Raw genomic sequence first — 22,851 nt, 5'->3', positions numbered from 1 at the left:
GGAGAGTAGATTTAGATTGGACATCAGGAAAAAAATTATTTATGCTGAGGGTTGCCAAAACATGGAATGGGCTTCCAAGGGAGGTGGTGCTTTCCCCTACCTTGGAAGCATTTAAAAGAAGGTTAGACAAGCACCTGGCTGCGTTACTTGACCCCAGCGTGCTTTCCTGCCCAGAAAAGGGGGGTCGGACTTGATGAGAGAAAGGAAATAGGCCAGTCAGTAGGAATACCAAATTAAGAAAAGGCATGCATACTTTTCCTAGCAATAAAGGAATGCAGTGGTGCAAGAAAAAAAGATCACACAGCAGTCAGAAGAGAACCATGTATGAAGACAAAATTCCTGTAGGAAATGCACTCTAGACCTTGCTCAGTATTCAGTAGGGCCTAAGAGACTACTTCTGTAGTCTGCATAATCAGAAACTACCCAAGAGGTCTCAGAAAGAAGGCAGTTGGAGTAGAGAAGGAGAAGGTTAGGAGAACAAGGATATCTGACGTAATGGTTGAAGAGCATTATACTGTATACATTAACAGAAAGTGGAAGGTTATAATGTCTTCTTTTGAAGTTCATAGGCTTAACCATCTTTTAATTCAATCTTGTCCACTGATCTGCCCTTATGATCTGTCACTTTTAAACTTTTTGAGGTCTTTTACACAGATTTTTCTACAAAGCATAGACTTTGTAAAATGGGGACAGCAAAAGCAGAGGCCTGGAGGAATTATACTGAAATATTATCACAGCAGTGTAAATGAGCTATCTTTTAACTAACTGCCCTGTGCTACAGGTAAGTCATCTTCCTCATTCTTTCCATACTGATGAGATACTTGTGGTACCCATGTGCTGCGAATATCCTCTGTGGAAACACTACAGCACAACAGAATATGTTCCCAATGACTTCATTTCCACCAATTTATTTTCAAATTTAACTTAATTTGTACATACTCTCTTTGCACTACTGCAAAAACAGTGCCTTTTAATTCTAACTTCTCAACTGCAGCTGCGTATGGCTATAAACAGCAAAACCCTTACTCAAGTACCAGTACACATTTTAAATGACTTTAAAGATATTTCCCGAATAATCATTACTGATACTTTGATGCAGTATCTGAAGGTGCTAGGCTTGGTCTGAAGACGAGACAAACAAGACAGAACAACAGTTATACAACACTTCCAAAACGCAGCTATCCTCTACATGTGGTGTTAGCAGCAGCCCCTACAACTGATAAAAGAGCAGTGTAGTCGGTTGATGTTGAAAAAAAGGACCATTGCTTTTTTGTGCACAGTAGAAAAGGAAAGAATTGCAAAGATGAAGATGTCTGACACTGCACTAGACAACCCTGCCTGTAATATCAGGAAAATATTTAGCTTTTTACCTTCTTCAGCTGAGTTTCCATTTTCAAACATTCCTCTTTTTTCTGCTCCAGTGCAATTTCTAATGTTTTGAGTCTGGAGTCTTTCTTCAGACCTGAGGAAGCCAAGGATGAAGCATGCTCCTTCAGATCCAGCAGGGAAGCCTAAAACAAGCAAGAAAAACAACTGCAAATGGATATATAATCATACGTAGTAACTAGACTTCAGATTTCTCCTTTTGTTGTTGCTTTCCTCCCATCTGTAAACTCAGTATTCTGGCTCCCATTTTGGAGCAAGAGATCTGACTGGACACCATTCATGGGGCTCATCTAAGACAGTTTGTTGCATGTTTTCAAAATCAGGAACCAATCTAAGTTCCTTAGAATAAATTGGCAATTACTGAGGATATCATAAAGTGGCATTGTAGCAACTGAAGCAATAATGTCTAAATGCAAAGTTTTAAAAGGATTGAAGAAACATAAAGAACATTAAAAAGCGTTCAAAGAAAATTGGTGGCCCCTTATGGTGGCCCCTAACCATTGAAACTTACTCCCCCTGGCTACTTCTAATATTGTCCAAAATGTTGAATTTTTTATTCATGGGATTCTCCTTTTTACAACTTTTTTCTCTCCTCCTTTTGCACACTCACCTTTGAGCAATTATACTTTTAGATGTGTGTGTGTGGAGGGGAGTATTTGTGTGCACACATACAATTTTTTGTATTGTTTTTGTTAAATATGTTTTTTAAATTTAACCAGACTGAAGTTTAAAACCCCCAGATGAATGTAGGAAGTCTGTGCATCTTGATATAAACATGCTAAGTTGGCTGCCTGTCTACAGGCATCATAAGAAAGAAGTTTATTTATTTACATTAAGATGGCTCTTCAGAGCTAGAAAGGATAGAAATACTATTTACCTAAACTTGAAGAGGATATAGCAAATCTTTTGTCTATATATCCTCTGTACCCACAAGTTTGATCAACCTCTTTTCTTCCCCCCAGACACTCAATTAGAAAGCAGCATACATCTTAAAACAAGCTGAGAAGATGCTATTGCATCACATGTCCCTGATCTGTACTACTTTTAGAGAAGTGATTCTTCACTTCTTTGGACTCAAGGCCCTCCTTGGAAAATGGCAGCTCTTAGTTTTCACTTGTTTTTTCTGATTATGGAGAAGTAACAGCAATTTTTCTGTTTGAAGAACTCAGATAGATCAGAACAGGTCAGAAAGTTTTAGCACTAAGACTTTCTATTTGAAATCTCCGAATTTATCATGTGAATCACGTTTATATACTTAACAGTGCTAACATGGCAACCTTGAAAGGATTTCAAGACAACCCAGAGTGCTATGACACCCTGGTTGAGAATCACAGGTTTAGAGAATCAGATCAATAGAACTTTCCTCTTCCTCTCATTCACTTCAGCATATCTAATATGCAGTAGGTCTGTTCCAAACATACTGAGGCCCAGATAAGTGCTCCCAATGACCACGGAACAAACTCACAACTTCAACAACAATGCTAGTGATCAAACCATAGCAAAAAAAAAAAAAATGAACCTCATGCTAAGCTATAACAAAGCTTCCTGAGACTTTTATGTTTGCAATGCACCACACAGTAGATATGTAGTGCACAAATTTCTTGAAGAACCATGACTATAAAACACCCTCTTTTCTCTCTCTATCGCTCACAAGTCTAACGATAGGACAGGTTCGTTCTGGCATTAACCTCTTTCTCCGAGAGATCTCCTTGCAAGAGGCTGACTTTTTCTTTTAGGTCCTTAATATCTTTCTTGAAGTTGTCGATCTCTTCCTGTTTTTCTCGCTCATCCCGGTCCCGTTGCTCTTTCAGGCGCTCAATAGTCCGCTCCTGTCAAAAGAACACAATGCTCAGTGAAGAAAATCTTGTTGAGCCAGCTTACTTCTGTGATGACATCAGGTCACATCTCTTCTTACTAGTTTTAGGGGAGAAAATATGCAGTTTTGCCATTTTCCTCTTGCATCTCTCCCTACCAGACCCCAGTTAGGATAAAAATATTTTGAAACCTCTTTGGTTTTAGATATAAGTTCTAGGCATCTTGTTACTGCAACCTCTCCAATCAATGAATTTTTAACAACACTAATATAGTATAACCATATTTAGCCACCTTAGGAACAGAAACTACACATAAACCAGGATAAGCAATCAGAAACCAATTAAAAAAATTAGCACAACAGAAGTTGTGTGTTATGTGCACTGGCACATAAACCATTTTCAAAATCGCCAAAATCAGTTTATGATAAACCTGGATGGATGTAATATCAGACTTAATTGATTTAGGTTAAACCAGTTTATTGAACTTTTGTCCCAGATCCTCTCCAGATCCAAGTTAAATCAGTCCCTTAGCATCCCCAGATGCGTTGCACTGCTCCTCAAACCTCCCTTTGCAGGATGGGCTGGCTAGCCTTGGCCCAAGCTGTCTGATCCAGCCTAGCAGGGAGGAGTGCTCTAGAGCCCCCTGGCTTCTGGCCTGGGCCACTGAAGGCATGCGGCTGCCTTTCCAGAATCTAAAGTGAATGTCTGTTCACTTGCTTATCAGTTCAATCTATGCAGCTTAGACTACCCTAAGAAGATCTAATTAATTCAGCCTCCGGCTTTTTGACTGTCTATACTTAGACCTTCCGATTAATGGAAGCTCAGTTGTATCTCTGACAGCAAGGTACATCAGGCATTATTTCTTTACTTACTCCAATTCTACTTTTTTTGAGCTGTTGCAATATACCTATAACCCTTCAAACAGAAATACCTGTAATGTAAAAGTTGTGGAATGCAAAACTAGCATGGGAAAAAGCAAAAAAAAATCTCTGTACATGAAGTATCAACAGATATTCAACCAAGTTTGAAAGTGAGAGCATTCTATATATAAAATAAGCCCTAATGTGAGACAAACATAATATCAAAGCTTTGTATTCACAGTCGGCCAGATTTAGGGAACCACTATTCAAAACAGAATATATATGGTAGTTCCCTCAGTCACTAATCCCCTCAGAATTGGGCAACCATGAAAAATAAAGTCAGACAATAAGGTCATGAAGACAGGAGACTACCATATCATTGCAACATTTGATTTAATTTTGAGAAACAAAAAAGATAGGTTCTAGATAGGGAACTTAAAATCCCTTATAAAACACACAAGGAAAATTTTTTAAAAGAATAAGCAACATATCAGTCTAACTGGAAAAGTTATACCACTGACAGAATAAAAACAGCCCAAGCAAGATCCTATGCAAGTTTATATTAGGCTGGCACAGTATATGGAGCAACTTTTTCTGTTTTACAGTTATAGGACAGACCTAATGCATAGGATAGCATCTTGCAGCCCAAAACCATGGACACCTGAACTTTATACCTAAATCTCTTAACCCCCTCCCCCAAAGTCCTATTTCTAGCAGACACACTGAGAACCGTACTCAATCTCCTTATGCAAAAGATGAGTCTGAGTGGCAGCACAGTGCTTGTCAGAATATCCTATGCTGACCCCTAGTGAAGTCAGTCTTTCCTTGTAACTGCTATTCAAATCATCCTCTGACTTCTTGCAACAATCGTCAGAGAACAATGAACAACACAACTACATTGTAAAAAGATTTCATCCATTATGTCCAATTCAAGGCTTTGCTGGAAAAGTTTGGATTTACACAGATGATTAGCCTAAGGGACTTTGGATTTAAAGGAATTATGCCCTTCAGACTCACTTTCTCTGCAAGTGCTTCTTCCAGTGTAGTCAAGGCAGTGTCAGTGTTGGTGGTGTCAGCCTGCAGGGATTTTACTCGATCCTTCAAACTGCTCATTTGTTTCTCCTTGTCTCTTAACTGTTCCTGGAGATTTTCAATCTTAAGAAAGGAAAGATAAGAAAAGTATGACTTAAGAGAATTTACCTGTGAACAAAGCTTTATAATGCATTTCTAAAAGAAATATACTGATATTAAAACATCAAACCTCTGCAGGTTCAGCTCTCTATATCAAAGGAAAACATGCCACAAGAAAAAAGCCACATGCAAGATTTTAGCTTTTGGGTGTCCATCACAAAATATGGTGAAACATGCAACTAAAAGTAGTATATATGAATTTTTTAAAAAACTGAAGGACAATTTAAGCACATTAGGTGAGACAGGAAGTAACACTTTGAGTATCTAGGAAAGAGAGCTCTGAGAAAAAAATATAGCCTAAAAAATATTTTCAAAATAGTATAAATAAAGGAAGGGAATTATCTACAGCAAGAGTGTCAAATTCATCCAGCCCCACAGGCTGGATGAGCTGCACAGGGCTGTGTCATCTATCCCAAGGGGAAGCTGGTGGGCTCAGAAATTTGGCAGTAGCAGCAGAAGAAGCTGCAGAAATTAGCACTGCCACCACTTGCCCAGCTGGCCCTGTCAAGAGCCCACAGGCCAGATGACAAAAGGGCCAAGTCTTTGACATCCCTGATCTACAGTCTTGGAAGATGGTAGGAAAATGTGGAACAGACTGCAGATAAAAAAGGAACATTTAGGTTATATATTAACGAAAATATCAGCAAAGCAACTGACTGCATGCGGAAATATCACTGCCGTTATTAAATACAACGTCAGTGGGAATAATTTAGTGAATAGCTTTGAGTGCACCAAACACTTTTTCTAGACCCAAACTGGAGGCACTTGGATGCAAATTTACTTCAGGCAGAAGATAGTCTGTAACTTCCTTGAAATGGACACTATCCTCAGTATCCTGTTCCTTAATATATTTATACAATGTTTTTTACCTCATGCAATAGTTAAGGGAGAAAGCAGACAATCAAACTATGGCCTCTGACAGAAGGTAGGGCAGGGTGGCACCTTAGAGAGTTTATACACATGCTCCAGGACTGGAGATGGGTGGTGAAGGGCGCTTTAATCAGAGCAGCTCCGATAGATGCTCTAATTAAAGTGCCCAGAGCTTCCCATGTATCAGTGTCCCTGCACTGAGAAAAGGTGGTAGGGGTGCTTTAATTACAGCTCATTCAACAAGCTTTAGTTAAAGTGGCCCTGCTGTCATTTTTCAGTGCAGGGACGCTGATACCCATGACACTGGAGTTTGCTGGAGTGCAGTAATTACCATGTTCAAGCAGACTCAATTAATCTAATCTGCTCTGACACGCTGTAATTACAGTGTGTCAGTGCAGCCTCACTGCATGTGTATAAGTGCCCTTAGAGACAAACTGGTTCAGAGGCAAAGGCCCTCATTTGTCAGATGTTATAAATTGATTTGGAGAAAGAAACAGTTTAAAAGAGAGGAATTTAAATACAAAGGAAAAGGATAGGGGGAAGGGGTACTGATGAAAGAGGCAAAAGGTGGGCTGAAAAGGTCAACAAGGAAAACCAAATTAGTTAACATGAGTGACACAGGAATAAACAGGTGAAGTTAAAAGCTATTCCAGGTAAGGGGGTAAGAATCCATAGTCTCTGCTGAGATTAAACTTTACACAACCCAGCCTGTGGATGATTTCATGTTCTGCAATTTCGTGTTCAATCTGTTTCTTTCTTTTTTTTTTCTGTTTAAGGACAGCTACTCTGAGCTCAGTGATGCACTGTCCAAGGAGCTTAAAGAGTTCTGCCATGGGTCTCTGTCTGTTTCTGGATTTAATATCAAATTGGTGTCCACTCACTCTTTTACGTAAGAATTCCCTTGCCTGGCCAAGGTAGACAGCAGAGGGACAAATGTAGACAGCAGGTGATGGCCTATATTGCACTGGTAGAGGAGTGGGTAAATGAACCCCAGATATTCTATTTTGTGTGGTTTGGCTGAGCGATGATATGTTCAGTATTGATGAGGAGACACAACTGGCATCTGGATTTACAGTTGGGACTGGTGGCTTGGTGAGAGTTGGACTTTGATCATCTCTTGCTGTGGAGACATCTTTTGACCTGAGATATACTGACCTGATTTTCTATAGATTTGTTGGAATATTTTTAATTGGTAGTGATTCAGAAAATACCTTTTCTTCAAATGGCAAGATCCACTAGCATAATTACATCCAGTTCTGTGCACAAACAAAATTGCATCTCTCAGGGAACTGAAAACTTTGGTAGCTTGTAAACAGTGTAACCAACTGATATAATCCAATCTGCAGAGGATAAGTATCCTGTGTTTTGTTTTTTTAATTCTGTTTCTTTGCAGAAAAGACATATTTTCTACATAAATGGGCATATAGCAGGAATGAAAGAAAGAGAAAACAGTAACATGCACATACAGTATGTATGTTGTATAGTATACATCTTCTTAAGACTTGCAAACTAGTAATTGTTTCACAGATATTTGCTTAACAAGACATCTCCCAAAGGGCTGTCTTGGTAGACTCAAATTCCATTAATTTTGTCAAAGGAGCTTGAATGCCTTATTATTAAAAATGGAAGGCAAGAAGTTGGCACTGATTATGGGAGACTCATACAGACTAGTTTTTTATTAAAAACACAAGGCTACTTACAGGTTACCCCTATGAATATTTCCAAACTATTACATTCGCTTGCAAATGCATATGTATGCATATAGTACAGGTATGCACAAAGACTATATAGCAGAACGGATACAAAAAATGCATTCGGTGTCTACACTATCAGTTATAAACTGAAACAGTAAGGGAAAGACCGTTGGCAAGTAAAGCATTTTTGAAAGAGTATACTTCTATATTTATATTGACAATATACATTTAAGACCAACACAAATCATGCCTAACACATTAAACAGAGACGAAAACAAAGTTATAACAGGTAACAAGAGTGTGACCTGTTGAAAATAAAAGCATGCGAATCTTTGAAATTCTCCTTTCTTTAAATTGAAATATGTATGATGTTTAAGTCCTTATTCATATCTTCTTGTAGCACTAGTGACACTTTGGGGTTAAACAGGATCAGCCACAAAACAGAAATCTAACAGTTCTGAAAGAACAGTTTCTCTCTTGACATGCTCACACAGGTGCAGCTATTTCTAAACTGAACCAGGTAGTATCTCATACAGTAGCATATGTGGCTGTTTTTGACTTGATGAGACTTCAGAGTTTCATCAGCTGTCTAGACAGACCAACCGTTTAGATAGTCAAGCAAGAAAATACACTGCAAAGATGTGAGAACTATTCTTAGACTCCTGTTTACTTCTGGAAGGGAAATACTTGGCAGTAAGTGCTCCAACAGGCTGGACAGAGAAGACAGTGCACACAGATACCTTCTGCTCGGAGAAAGTAACTCCAAGAGAAGCACACCTAAACAACCAAACATGAAAGTGAATTAACCAGCTGGCCAAGACTATGCACAACTGAAAGAGATGAATACATTTATGTGACCAGAGCCATCTGATAGTTTTTGACTACTTCATTCCCCTTCATTACAGCTGCATTTAAACAGAGAGTGTCTGAGGTGCATATTTAGTAGGGCTGTGTGCAACATCACCATTTCATTTTGACTTCCGTTTAGCTGTTTCGATGGGACAGTGTTTCATTTAGAGTTTCGTTTAATTTCAAAGCTGCTGTTCCATTTCATTTTGTTGAAACTGTTTTGATGTTTTGATATTTTGCCCATAGGCTATAATGGGGAATCATTAAACTGCCTATAACTTTGCCATTTCTTGCCCGATTCAAATGAAAACAGTGGGGAGAGTAGCCCTTGCTGAGGCCACAAAGCCTTGTCAATATTCAAGGAGATAGGTGCAAGGGCTTCTGGGAAACTACACCTCAGAGTCTTGCAAGCAAAACTCATGTCACTTGTAAGTGTGAAGGCACAGGGGGGGTGAAAAGAGCAGGGAGAGTAGCCCCTGCTGAGGCCATGAAGCCTGCCAAGTTTCAAGGAGATAGGTGCAGGGCTTTCTGGGAAACTGCACCTCAAACTGTTCAGAGCAAAAATCGTGACGTGTGACTGTGCATGTGTTAAGGCACAGTGGAGTGAAAACTGCAGGGATGGTAGCCCCTGCTGAGGCGATGAAGCTTGCTAGGTTTCAAGGAGATAGGTGCAGGGTACTCTAGGAAACTATACCTCAAACTGTTGACAAGCAAAACTCATGATGTGTGTGTGTGTGTGTGTGCATGCATGTCTGTGTGTGTGTGTAAGGCACAGCTATTTTTCCGTCCCTCCCCCAGAGCACTGGGATTGGAAGGGACCTCAGGGAGGATGAGAGTCACTGGCCAGCTACAGATGTCAATATCAGAGCAGTCCTTTCCCTCTCTTCTCCCTCCCTCTCTTTACTTTCTGTTTCCCTGCAAGCAAGCCCAGCCTCGAAACTCAAAATATTTTGAAACTTTGGAAATGTTTCAAGTACCCTCATTTTGTTTTGAGTTGGTTTCGAAGACTTTCATTTCATTTCAATTTCACTGTTTCGAGCTTGAAACAGTGTCAAAACAAAACACTCGGCAAAATTTCGCACAGCCCTAATATTTACTATAAACTTTGTATTTCTAAACAGAACGTCTAACTCTGCATGTTTAGTTGGGCTGGTCCTGATGCCTTTGGTTAAAACAAGTATATTGGAGCATTCAAACCATATCAAAAGCTACTCAGCAACCAAAGAAAATGTGCAGAACACAGATCCATTTTCTGCAGAATCAAATAATTGCTGGTCCACAATAAAAAACAAACTTGTCCTTAAACTAAAATTTAAGGAAAAAACAAGAATGGGCTTATGGGGAACAAACTGTCCCATTTCACATGCTCAGTATAGAAATATCAGTAAAATTTCCCTTTTGAAATAGTCAGTGACATTCAGTAACCTGTATTTAAATTTCCCCAAAGCCTACACAGAAGTGACTCAACACAGAGACAGAAGCTATAGGTTCTCCAATGCTGCACATACCCAAGAAAATCTGTGCAAAATACTCCTTGCTCTGGCCATACATTGGTAAATAATGAATATTCACTGCTACTTTCTACCTATTGTATCACAAGCAATGTAGTATGCTCCCTTCCTAAGGACTGAACATGCTCCATTCTTCCTCATCCCATTAAAAAACTGGGCACCAAATTAACCAGATTACCTGCAAAACCAAGCTAGGTATCTCAAACATGCTCCACACTGCATGTCCCCAAGCAAACACAATTTGCTTGGTTCTCCATACTCTTTAGGAGATAGACTGACAGGAATTTGCACCAACAAATTTTAATTGAACCAACAGTCTTCCTCTGATATGACCTCAACCTAAGAAATGTAAACTTCTGCCCCATGATTTTCAGGCTGGAAAGAGAACAAATATAATCATTATTATATTATGACGGCCCCTTTATTCCCACTGTAAATCTGTATTTTCCAAGGGAAAGATAATTGCTGACAAATGGCTGGGAAAAACTAACGCTGACTGCAAAGGTAGATGCTAGAATCATCTACTCTACATCCTTATTCCCTCACTGGGAAAGATTTATTGAAATATTTTATTTGGCTTTTTATCAACATTGTCTGTTGTCAGGCAGTATCACGTTTCAACCTGGTTGACTTATTCTTAGTTGTGTAGAACTGATTGTTTGCAGGCTCTAATCACTAGAGTAAAAATAGAAAAAGGCTTCCTTTGGGATTCTGTTGGAAGGGCACGATGACCACTTTTTGCTAACACCTGCCTCTGAAAATATGCAAAAACCATGAGGAAAATATCAGCCCAGGAATTAGAATTGGGAGTGCACCTCAGTCAGCACTTACAGAACTCACAAAGACTCTTTATTTCAAGCCTCTTAAGATTGTGCATTACTAATAGGGCAGGTTGCTTAGAGTCTAACCTGGACAAAATGGTGACTAGCTGTCAACAGGATCCAGTTTGAAAGAACAAAATCATGATGAAGTAGAATGGCTGGTCAAGCCCTTGGATTACCACTCTGCTAACCTAACAGGTCTTTTTGCTGGATATTTTACACATAAGCCAGTTTCAAAATGGCCTAAATTAATTTAAGATAAACCTGGCTGAGTGTAGTATCAGTCTTAACTGATTTGGGTCAAACTAGTTTATGCAACTTCTGTCCCTGACTCGTTCCTGGTTTAAGTTAAATCAGAGTGCTCCAGCATGCTCTGCAGCCCTGGGCTGGACTGTCTGTTCTAGCCAGGCAGGGTTGGCCCTGCCCCTCTCCTTCCTAGCCGGAGCACTATCACTGGTCCGGCTGGCTGAGAAAAGGGTGGGGATGGAAAACCCTGCTCTGGAGTGCTGCTGGGTGGGGATGGGCAGCCCTTGCCAGGTGTCCCCAGCCCCTCACTCCCCTTGCTGTTTCCCAAAGCCTACGGGGAAGCAAGGGTTTAATCCCCCATCTCAGAGGGTGTGGTGTGGGCACCAATAGGCTCTGCTCGTGCACCCAGGGCCGCAGGGGCTAGATGCCAGTAGCCTAAGGGAAAGGGAGGGGGGGTTTAAAACCACCCCCATTGCAGGCAGCCGTGGCAGGGGGGTACCGACATGGTGCCTGGGCCAAGTCCCTCCAAGGAGGAGCTAGCTGGCTGCGGGGAGGGGGCAGGGAGTGACCCAGCTGGAGGGAGTAGGGGAGCCAAGGCTAGGTACAGAGCCCACACTGCTGCCTCCTGCTGCTGCAGTGCAGCCTGGGCTGTGGCAGCCCCAGGGGGTGACTTCTGCCTCCAGTCCCGTGCCGGGGCGATTTTTTACAGACAGGCTGCAATTGCAACGGAACTCCCCACCCATTCCTCTCCCAGTGGTGGTGGTACAAATAATTGCAGTGGGTGCAGGTGAAGCACCTGTCACCCACCTCCTGCTTGCGGCAGCACCAGATATTGGGGCAGGCTGCTGCGGACTGGGGCATGGGCAGTGGCAGAGGGAGGCAATGGACTGCTACCACCTGGTCCAGCCGGGCCCCATGGCCAAGGAGTGCAGCCCGGTCTGGCCCAGCCCCATGGCCCAAGCAGCAACTGACCCACAACAGCCTGCCCTGAGCACCCAGCACTGCTATGAGCAGACAGCGGGTGATAGGTGCCTCACCTCTGCCCGCTATGATGGTTCTCACTGCCACTGCCACCAGGAGAGTGAGGCAGGCTGCTACAAGCCAGTTACTGCCTATGCTCCTGGGCCACAGGGCTGGGCTGGAATGGGCTATGGCAGTCCACTACCTCCCCCCACCACTGCCCATGCCCCTGGCCCATAGACGCCAACCCTGAGTGCCAGGTCCTGCAGCCCAGGAGCAGAGGCAGTGATGCCCTGTAGCAGCCCTCTCCTCCCTCTCCCTGCAATGGTGGCAGAGAGGACCATTGTGGCGGGCAGACATGAGGCACCTGTCACCCACTGCCTGCTCATGGTGATTCCAGGCACTTCGGGCAGGTTGCCATGGGCCAGTCACTGCCTTGGCCCCTGGGCCGTGGGACCAGGCTGGACTGGGATGCAGCGATTCATTGCCTCCCCTGCTGCTGCCCATGTCCCTGGCCCACAGAAGCCCATCCCAAGTGTCCAATGCTACCACAAGTTGATGACAAGTGCTTCACCTGTGCCCGCTGTGATAGTTCATTCCACTGCTGCTGCAAGGGGGGGAGGGGACCTGTGCTGCAGCTGCAGCCCGCCTGCAAACCATGACCCCCATGTGGGGCTGGAGGCATTGGGCTCTGAACCCCATCCCATGGGGCAGCACTGCCCCAGGCCACACTGCTGCCACCAGAGGTAGCAATGAGTAGATTCCACCCTCATTGCAGCCAGGTCACATCCCTCCTTCCCTCCCCCTCCCTGAGGCCAGCTGGCCGCTCCTTGGAAGGACTCAGCCCGGGGCACTGTGTTGGTGCCCCTCTGCTGCTGCTGCCTGCAGTTAATCCCTCACTTCCCCCTAGGCTACCGGCATCTGGCCTCCATGGCCCTCAGTGCACGGCCCTGGGTGCATGAGCGGAGCCTATTAGTGCCTGTGCTGCCCCTCCCGCACAATGCGGGGATTAAACCCCTGCTGTTCCTCAGGCGACAGGGGTCTGGCCCTGCCCCCGCTCCTGCTACCAGTCAACAAGTGAGCAGGGATAGGGGGTCCTGGGGAACCCTGACAGAAGCTGCTTCCCTTTTCCCCCTCCAGGCAGATCCCACCTGGGGCCACTGTAGCCAAGGGTGGGGGTTTAAACCCCTCCCCAATCATACTCAACGGCCTTCCAGGGCCTGGCTACATCCCCCTCAGCTTAGTTCCCTCCAGCTGAGGGCTCACTGTAGTGCCCCCCGGCTTCTGGCCTGAGCCACTGCAGGCATGTGCCTGCATTTCCAGAGTCAAAAGAGAATGTCTATTCACTTGCCAATTGGTTCAATCTATGCGAGTTAAACTAACCTGCAATGATTGAATCAATTCAGGATCCAGCTTTTTGAATGTCTGTCCCTAGCCTTGGAGTTTCAATAGTTCCTTTTACTTTACATCCCAAGTTGTTGGTGCTGAGCACTGTTATACCCCAGAGGTACTGGCACTTCAATTATAAAAGTGATCCCTGTATAGTGTATGCATCAGTTAAGTTTATAAGTAATTTGGAATCCTTTGGGTTTCGAAGCATTAACTAAATGGAAGGTACCATTAAGTGTAAAATACCCAGTCTGCTTTCCTTTCTCTATTCTCAATCCCACAGACTAAGTCAACCCCTGGAGACAGAGGTGGTCAGTTGTTAAGTGTTATGAATAGTCATTGGTAAAACAACGAAATGTTTGTTCAGTTCACCTCAATGACTCCGTCTAGGGCAGGGAAGTTGTATTTGAATTTTATCTACTTCCTGCAAAAGTAGGTCATAACACCAAGTTAACTTTTTTAAGGAGTTACTGACTGCTACTTGAAAAACACTATCTTAAAGTCAGAAACAGGAAGTCTGAAAGCATGAAAGCCGGAGGAGAACTCTAACCAGAAGAACATCACATCTACATGATTAAAGTACCCAAAGCTTTTGTTACACACCCCCACCAAACCCCACCCCAAAAAACAAAACCTGAGAAAGCACTGTATTTTTAGAAACCCTGGCTACTAAGCTTAACACTCACGTTCTTTAAAAAGTAGTAGATGGGTCTTCCTCTTTCTGGCTACACAAGAATATTGTTTCTCAAGACACTACTATCATCTCAAATTTTACCCCTTGTAGGAAATGCTTATTTGATATCTTCACAGTGCTTTGGAACTATACTGAAACTGAGAAACCCGCTAGAGGAGGAGGTTTGTAATGCCTCTATCCAGCATGGGCTCTGTAACTGTTTGAAAGAGAGAGACAGAATTTTGAGGGTGTAGCTAGAAGGAGGATAGTTTAAAGCGGGAATGCAGCGATATACCAAATCCAATACATAACCAGTTGCTGTAGCTTGGCTATTCAGGTAAAATTCCATGAAACAATTGATAGCATAACAAAATCTTATATAAATTGCAAGCAGGGTTTTTTTTGGAAACTGCTTCAAAACTAGCAAAAAATATTTTTACTCAAAATTAGCTAGGCATTTTTAGCTACCCAGTTTATAATTAAGGGTTTACTTAACTTGCAGAAAGACAAAGCAATTATCATGGCTTGGTCACAGCATGAAGAGCTGATTTCAGGGGCATTTTCCAATGGCCCTGTCCCTTGCCACTGATTGGTGGAGAGATGCATACCGTATAATTTAATAGCAAATTCTGCAGAAAGTAAAATATATCATATAATTTGTATCATATATTCTTATATTTAAATGTTACATTTAAATTACATTTAAATATATAGTAAATGTAGATTTATGTTCAACATGAATTGCAACATATATAATCATATTTTATTATTTTATGTTGCGTTCTACAAAAAGTTTAGAAATACTAATAAATCCTAACATTAATAGAAACATTTTCACTTCACCAACTGACATCTTCACTTAGTACAGGGGTTGTCAACCAGGGGTACACATACCCCTGGGCATACTTGGGAAGGCCCTAGGGGGTACACATGGGTGGGCAGAGTCGGAGTGCTGCAGCCACCCAGGAGCAGGGCCAGGGCAGCGGTGCCCGTCTGCAGGCTACGGAGGTGCCACCCGGAGGGGAAGCCTGCACGCCATCCGCCACACCCGCGCCGCTGCTCCGTGTTCAGCCGCGCATCCCTCCCCACCACTCCATGTCTGGCTGTGTGCCACAACCCCTTCCCCCCACTGCACGTCCATCCGCCACTCATTAAAAAAGGTTGAAAACCCCTAACTTAGTATGTTACTAGTGGACAGTAACTCAATCACGTGATCTATGGCTGTAGTGATTGTTGCATTGTCTTTGATTTGAGGTAAGCATTGAGACATTCTAAAACAGCATATTATCTGAATAATATGCTGGAGTTTTTTAGGTTGATTTCATGGGAAATCACAGTCAAAGTAATATTTCCTGGAAATCGCAGACAATGCCGATTTTTGCGGTTTCCATGAAAACCGCGGACCTGGCAATTAAGTAGACTCCTACTTTTAAGTAATTGACAGGAAAAGAAGCTCTGATAGAAATTCCTATAGAAAAGCACCTTCTTCTCAAAACATGAGCCATAGACCTGTATATTGCTGTTACTGCAAAGAAAATGTGCACAGACCAAAGAGAAGTATAAGCAAAAGGAAATTGAGCAATTACACAGAGATGAAATAGATAAGTATACAATTCATGTCTGATTCTTGAAGCTAACTTCACCTTCATGCCTGTGTCACAAAACTGCCTCCCACAACTTGAGAAGGGAGATAGAGGAGCTGTTACATCAAAGTTCAGTTTAATAACCTCTTCAGATAATTGATTATTTCAAGCCTTTGGTTTTGCAGCTAACAGACAATTGGCACTGATCCAACTGCCATTCTCTTCTCTCCATCTCTTCACAGATGAGGATGCTTTGCAAGCAGAATCCTGTCAAGTTGCAGAACAGTTCACTTAAGTTTACAAAATCCCTCCCGAAGGCAGTTCTTCCACCCCCCACCCCTGCTTCCTTCCTGAACTCCTTTCCTATGCATACTTATCACTCTCTGTTCATGTGTACTTGTTGACACCTGATTACACCACCAGAGACTGAAACAACTGGAGTGATACCAAGTTATGTATCCAATGTGATATCTCTCATTCTAAAGTGAATTTAGAAAATAAAATATATTCCCCTCTCAACTCTGGGTTTCTATTGCCAGACAATTTCATTGTGGACTTTTAAAACTACATTCTCTGGACTCCATCATCACAACTGCAATCTTCCCGACCAGTATTTTTGATCAAAACCATTTAACACAGATTTCATCAATCAGATGTGTTATTTTTAGTATATTCAGACTGAAAGGCATTTCTTTCTCACTAGGATCTACTAAGAACACTAGCCAGTGACCAAGGAGCCTGCAAACAGGAGCTGCAAACAGGGTAAGCAGTTTGCAGGCAGTTCATGGGCCAGTTCATGGATAGCAGCATAGCCTATTACAATACAATGGTGGGGACACATCATACCCTGTGGCTTCCCACCTTGGCCCCAGGTGGTGCTCCCTCCCTTTGCACCACTGAGGCCTCCACCCAGATGGAACCTATGGTTCCAGCCTCCACCCAGATGGAGCCCCTGGCTCTGGGCTGCAGGGACTGCCTAGCACAGCTGCTAGCAACTGGGAATGGGAGCAAGGTCACCCCCAATTGTGAGGTATGCTCCTTAGCAGGGCCATCCTGGGGGGGAGGGGGGACAAATCGGGGTGACCGCCCTGGGTCCTGTGGTCAGTGTTGCATAGGCCCGGCCACCGCTGAGCACCCACCCGGAGGCTGCTTGGAAGACGGTCATCTTGGGTCCCAGGACATGCAGTACCAGGGTCACTTCTCCCTTGGAATTGAGCAACAGGACCACACCTCTCACACCACCAGCAGAGGCATCAACAGAAACACCAGCTCTGGATGAGGGGAAGCAGCTAGCTACCACCCCTAAGAAAAGATACAGGGTGGTTGTGGTGGGTAACTTCCTCCTGACAGGGACAGAAGGAGCAATCTGCTGTCCTGACCCCTGGCCCATGAGGTCTCCTGCCTCCCAGGGGCCTGTATCTAGGATGTGGCACAGAGTATTCCTAAATTTGTCTGGCCCTCCGACCACTATCCCATGCTCCTCATCCCTGTGGGCATAAATGACACGGCTCAGAGCAATCCAGGCCAGGTCATGAGTGATTACACAGCTCTGGGGGCTGGGCTTAAGGGGTTGGGGGCACAGGTAGTTTTCTCCTCCATTCTCCTGGTTGCCAGCTGTGGGCCTAGGCAAGACAGATGTATCAAAGAGGTGAACCAAAGGCTCTGGCAATGCTGCTATCGAGACGGTTTTGGTTTCCTTGACCACAACACACACTTGAGAGACAGAGGTCTTCTGGGAAGGGACGGCATCCACCTCACACTGAAGGGGAAGGCTCTTTTCTTGGCCACGATGGTGGACCTCCTCAACAGAGCTTTAGACTGACATTGCTGGAGGATGGAGGGATGACAAGTGGAGCAAGCCCAGGGGCCAACAAACAACCAACGATTACAACAGAAGACAGAAAGCACACTACAGCACAACCTAAGGGAATGGAGCTCCCTCAATGTGACAGGAATCCAAGGACCTCCAGTGGAGGGCTCAACTGCCTGTACACAAATGCCAGGAGCATGGGAAACAAACAGGAGGAACTGGCCCTCCTGCTTTCCAGAAGGGACTACAATATCATAGGGATAACGGGGACCTGGTGGGACTCTACCCATGATTGGATGATAGTTATAGACGGCTACACCCTGCATAGGAGGGACTGCATAGGGAAAAAGGGTGGAGGTGTAGTTCCATATGTAAAGGAGCATTACACATCCTTGGAAGCCAAAACTGGTACTAAGGAAGGGTGACTTGAGATCCTCTGGGTGAAGATACTGGGGAGGGGGGCGAGACATGGCGAAAGGGACTTAACTGTAGGAATATATAACAGACCTCCATCAAGATGAGGAGCTAGATCTGGAATCCTCTAGGGAACTGGAAGACGCTGCCAGAGTATGGGATATGGTCGTCATGGGCGACATTAACTACCCAGACATCTACTGGGAAGAACACTTGGCCAGATCTCACCAGCCGCATAGATTCCCAACTTGTATCGACAAGCTCTATCTGTCTCAGGAAGTATCTGGGTTGACCAGAGAAAATACCCTTCTAGATTTAGTTTTGGCCAAGGGGGAGAATCTGGTGAGTGATCTGAAGATAGAGGACTAACCTAGGTGACAGTGACCATGACACTATCACTTCCACTGTCCGTCATAGGGCTGGGAAATCTTTCAGTAAGGTGCAAATTCTGGACTTTAAAAAAGCTGACTTCAATAAGCTAAGGGCTTTAGTGAGTAATGTCCTACAGGATCATAGATGGCAGGGAAAGAGTGTGGTTGAAGAGTGGTCATTCCTCAAGGACACGATCCTCAGTGCACAGAAGTTGTCCATACCTGTATACAAAAAAGGTGGCATAGGGGCTGGGAGGCCATCTTGGCTCAATAGGGAAGTTGCACGTCTTCTGAAAAAGAAAAGGGAGGCTTACCAACAATGGAAGCTAGGAATAGGCCCCAAGGAGAACTACGTAAGAGTGGTCCATACCTGTAGGGGGCAGATTAGAAAAGCAAGGACGGTGACAAAATTCAGGTTAGCAACTTAAATCAAGGACAATAAGAAGTCCTTCTATAGGTTTGTAGGTAACAGGAGGAAAACTAGTGGAAACATGGGATAACTGCTCAATGCATCTGGACATCTGATCACCGACACCAAGGACAAAACCGAACTCCTGAATGAGTACTTCACAACTGTATTCCACCAGTCTAAGAGTTATAGCCTACTGAATGCAAATGTGACACAGAAGAGTCACAGTAGGGATGATCACCTACCAACACTTAATGTATAGCTGGTGAAAGACGAGCTAGAGAGGCTGGATTTCTAGAAATCAGCAGGACCGGGCGAACTCCATCCGAGAGTGCTGAACGAACTATGCAAAGTCATTGCAGGACCGCTGGCAAACCTCTTTGAGAATTCGCAGTGCTCAGGAAAAGTCCTAGAAGACTGGAAGAGGGCCAATCTTATGCCTATCTTCAAGAAGGGGATGAGAGAAGGCCCAGGGAACTACAGGCTGATCAGTCTGACCTCAATCCCAGGAAAAATCCTCAATCCCAAGAAAAATTTCTCAAGGAGTCCATATGTGATAAGCTAGTAGAGACAAAATGCTGAACAACAGCCAGCATGGCTTTGTCCCGGGTAGGTCATGTCTGACTAACCTCATCTCCTTCAACACCCAGGTTACTCAACACCTGGATAAGAGAAATGAGGTCAACATCATTTACTTGGACTTTAGGAAGGCCTTTAACTTGGTGTCCCATGAGGCTCTCAAGGTAAAACTAGGGGACTGTGGGCTCAACAATTCAACAGTCAGATGGGTGGGAAACTGGCTGTGGGGTCACAGCCAGAGAGTACTAATAGACAGATCTGTGTCCAGGGCCATCCCTGGGGGGTGGGCAAATCAGGAAAACTGCCCCAGGCCCCGCGCTTTGGAGGGCCCCGTGGAGCCCGGGCAGCTTCACGTCCAACCACTCACCACCACCACCCCACACCCTCCCACCACCATTGCTGTGTCCTGCACAGACTGATTTGCCCCAGGCTCCACACCCTGCTACAGTCGTCTCTGACTGTGTCAACCTGGTGGAAGGTATTCAGTGGGGTCCCCCAGAGCTCAGTACTTGAACCAATGCTTTTCAACATCTTCATCAATGATCCTGCATTTGGGGGTGAAAAGCACATTGGCAAAGTTCGCTGATGACACTAGGCTGTGTTGAAGTGCATCCATGTATCAGGGTAGGCTGATGATCCAGGTGGACCTAGACAGATTAGTTAAATGGGAGGACCAGAACCAGATGCTGTTCAACACCGTAAAGTATAAAGCACTCCATCTAGAGAGGAAAAATCCGCAACAAACTTACAGGTTCAGCGGTGCTACATTAGCTAGCACCACATCAGAAAGGGACCTGGGGGTCATAGTTGAACGTAAAACGAATAAGCCACCAGTGTGATGCTACAATATGCTGGCATGCATCAACAGATGCATCGCAAGCAAAACTAAAGAAATTATACTCCTGCTCTACTTGGCATTAGTGAGGCTGCAGCTGGAGTACTGCATCCAATTCTGGGTGCTACACTTCAAGAAGGATGTGCTTGAGAGTCCAGAGAAGAGCCACTCATATGATTAGAGGCCTGAAGCAAGCCATATGAGGAAAGGCTGACAGATATGGGACTGTTCAGGTTGGAAAAGAGAAGACTTCAGGGGTTTTTGGTGGCAGCTTACAAATATATTGTAACATCAGGGGCTAGGTGAACAACTATTCACCAAAGCACCCCAGGGGAAAAGCAGGAACAATGGTCATAAACTCCTAGAAGGTTTCAGACCGGATATAAGGAAAAACTTCACAGTTCGTGTGACCATACTCTGGAATAGACTCCCAACAGGGGTGGTGCAAGCACCTACCCTGGAAATTTTTAAAAGGAGACTGGATGCACACTTTGCCATGGTTATTTGACCCCAGCAGTCTTTTCTGCCCAGAACAGGGGGGCTGGACCCGATGATCTCTCGAGGTCCCTGTCTCTTCCAGCCCTAAGCTTCTGTGAATCTATGCCTTTGGCATACTGCAACCACTGCCACAAAAGAGATGAGATCTCAGCACAGGGAATTCAACTCTTATCGGTTCCACGAACTGAAAAGCAGTAATTTCAGGGCGCTAATCCGAATCCTACTGAGTCTTGTCCCAGTGCCTCATAAGCAATTTTCATAGCATTTTCTTGGAATACTTAGAAGTTAGTAATGAGTAAAATACCTAGCAAAGGTTAATATTAGTTATGAAACAAACTTCATTCTGACAAAGGTCAATCATAGGGACTGGCACAATTCTCTTGAACCTGAAAAAGTGTATAAATGGCTTATATCCTGAAGGATGAAGATTTAATTTGAACCTATAGTATCTTATGCAACTGGGAATGTTCTTGCATGTATAAAAATTCATTTTCTAAGTATTTAGTAAGATCTTTGCTTTAACAATACCTTGAAGCAGTTCATTCCATAGGTTAATTTTGCAAAACTAAAAAAGTAGTTGCCTTTCCTGTTAACAGTTTCCCTCTACATTTTGTTGAGTGACCATGTGCTTTTATGCTAGGAGAACAGGCTTACTTTATACCATTTATTGACCTGACTTGATCAGTTGTCAGTAGACTCAAACTTGGTTGTCTGTCAAAAAAATTGCTCAACCCAATTTGAGCCACAGTCTCATTCTATTAATTAAATTAAAATAAAATGCTGTTATAACTGGTTGGAATCATTTCTCTGCATTCTGCTTGTCTGGAATACTGTGCCAAAATATCCCATGTTTACTGTTAAAATTAGATGTTCAGTTTTTGCTCTGTTTTCATATAGCGAATCATTATGGCGTTCTATGACCAGTGGTGTTCCCCAAGGCTCTGTACCGGGACTGGTTCTCTCTAACATCTTTATCAACAATGTGAACATTGGTGTCAGAAGCGCACTGGCCAAGTTTGACTTTGGGGCATAGCGTCCACACCTGAGGACAGGCTAGTGATCCAGGCTGACTAGGATAAACTTAGTAAGTAGGTGGATATAAACCTGATGATGTTCAATACCAAAAAATGCAAGATACTCTACTTTGGGGGGCAAAAAAACCCCCGCAGCATGCTTATAGGCTTAGCAGTGCTATGCTCACTAGCACCACAGCTGAAAGAGACTTGGGGGTCATGATTGACCGCAAGATGAACGTGAGCCACCAATGTGATGTCGCAGCTGATAAAGCAAACAAAACTCTGGCTTGCATCATAGATGCTTCTCAAGTAAATCTCAGGATGTCATCCTCCCGCTGTACTCAGCCTTGGTGAGGCTGCAGCTGCAGTACTACATCGAATTCTGGGCTCCAAATTTCAAGAAGGATGTCGAGAAGCTTGAGAGAGTCCAGAGGAGAGCCATGTGCATGATCAGAGGACAAGAGAACAGACCTTATGATGAAAGGCTGAGAGCCATGGGACTCTTCAGCCTGGGAAAGTGCAGGCTCAAGGGTGACCTGGTGGCTGCCTATAAGTACGTAAGAGGTATTCATCAGGATCTGGGAGAACGTCCGATCACAAAAGTGCCCCAAGGGATAAGAAGGACCAATGGTCATAAACTCCGCCATGACCATTTTACGCTGGACATAAAGAAAAACTTTACTGTCTGAGCCCCCAGGACCTGGAATAGGCTCCCTCCAGAAGCGGTGCAAGCACATACTCTGGACTCGTTCAAGAAACGATTGGATGCTTATCTTGCTGGGATCCTTTTACCCTAGCTGACTTCCTGCCCTTGGGGCAGGGGGCTGGACTTGATGATCTTCAAGGTCCCTTCCAGCCCTAATGTCTATGAACCTATATACATTAAAGTGCCACAGATACTGACAAGCAAAATTGATATTACATATTTTACATTCTAATTTTGGTTTATATTCATTTTATTTAAAATCCTGATCTAATTCCACAGAACAGTGCTATATTAAATCCTCTGTCTGCTGATGCTATTAAGTGCTCCCAGAGGCCATGTCCTCAAAAGTTTCATTCCTGGCACCCA

At 43.8% G+C, this 22,851-nt stretch overlaps 1 protein-coding gene across 6 annotated transcripts in view; it reads right to left on the bottom strand.

Annotated features, from left to right (window-relative positions):
- The window catches only part of ERC1 (ELKS/RAB6-interacting/CAST family member 1), a 539,371-nt gene that overhangs the window by 328,416 nt on the left and 188,104 nt on the right, over nucleotides 1–22,851 (bottom strand). For all 6 annotated transcript variants that reach the window (XM_019515532.1, XM_019515527.1, XM_019515529.1 and 3 more), the window contains 3 exons: nucleotides 5,078–5,215; nucleotides 3,075–3,215; nucleotides 1,371–1,511 (listed from right to left, as the gene is read on the bottom strand). In XM_019515532.1, coding sequence (XP_019371077.1) covers nucleotides 1,371–1,511; nucleotides 3,075–3,215; nucleotides 5,078–5,215 — 420 coding nt within the window. The remainder of the gene's footprint in view (nucleotides 1–1,370; nucleotides 1,512–3,074; nucleotides 3,216–5,077; nucleotides 5,216–22,851) is intronic.

The sequence above is a fragment of the Gavialis gangeticus genome, unplaced genomic scaffold, assembly GCF_001723915.1.
Source record: "Gavialis gangeticus isolate Ggan-Ray unplaced genomic scaffold, GavGan_comp1, whole genome shotgun sequence".
Classification (NCBI taxonomy): domain Eukaryota; kingdom Metazoa; phylum Chordata; order Crocodylia; family Gavialidae; genus Gavialis; species Gavialis gangeticus.
The sequence above is the reverse complement of the archived record's forward strand: the minus strand, read 5'-3'. Positions and strand labels throughout refer to the sequence as shown.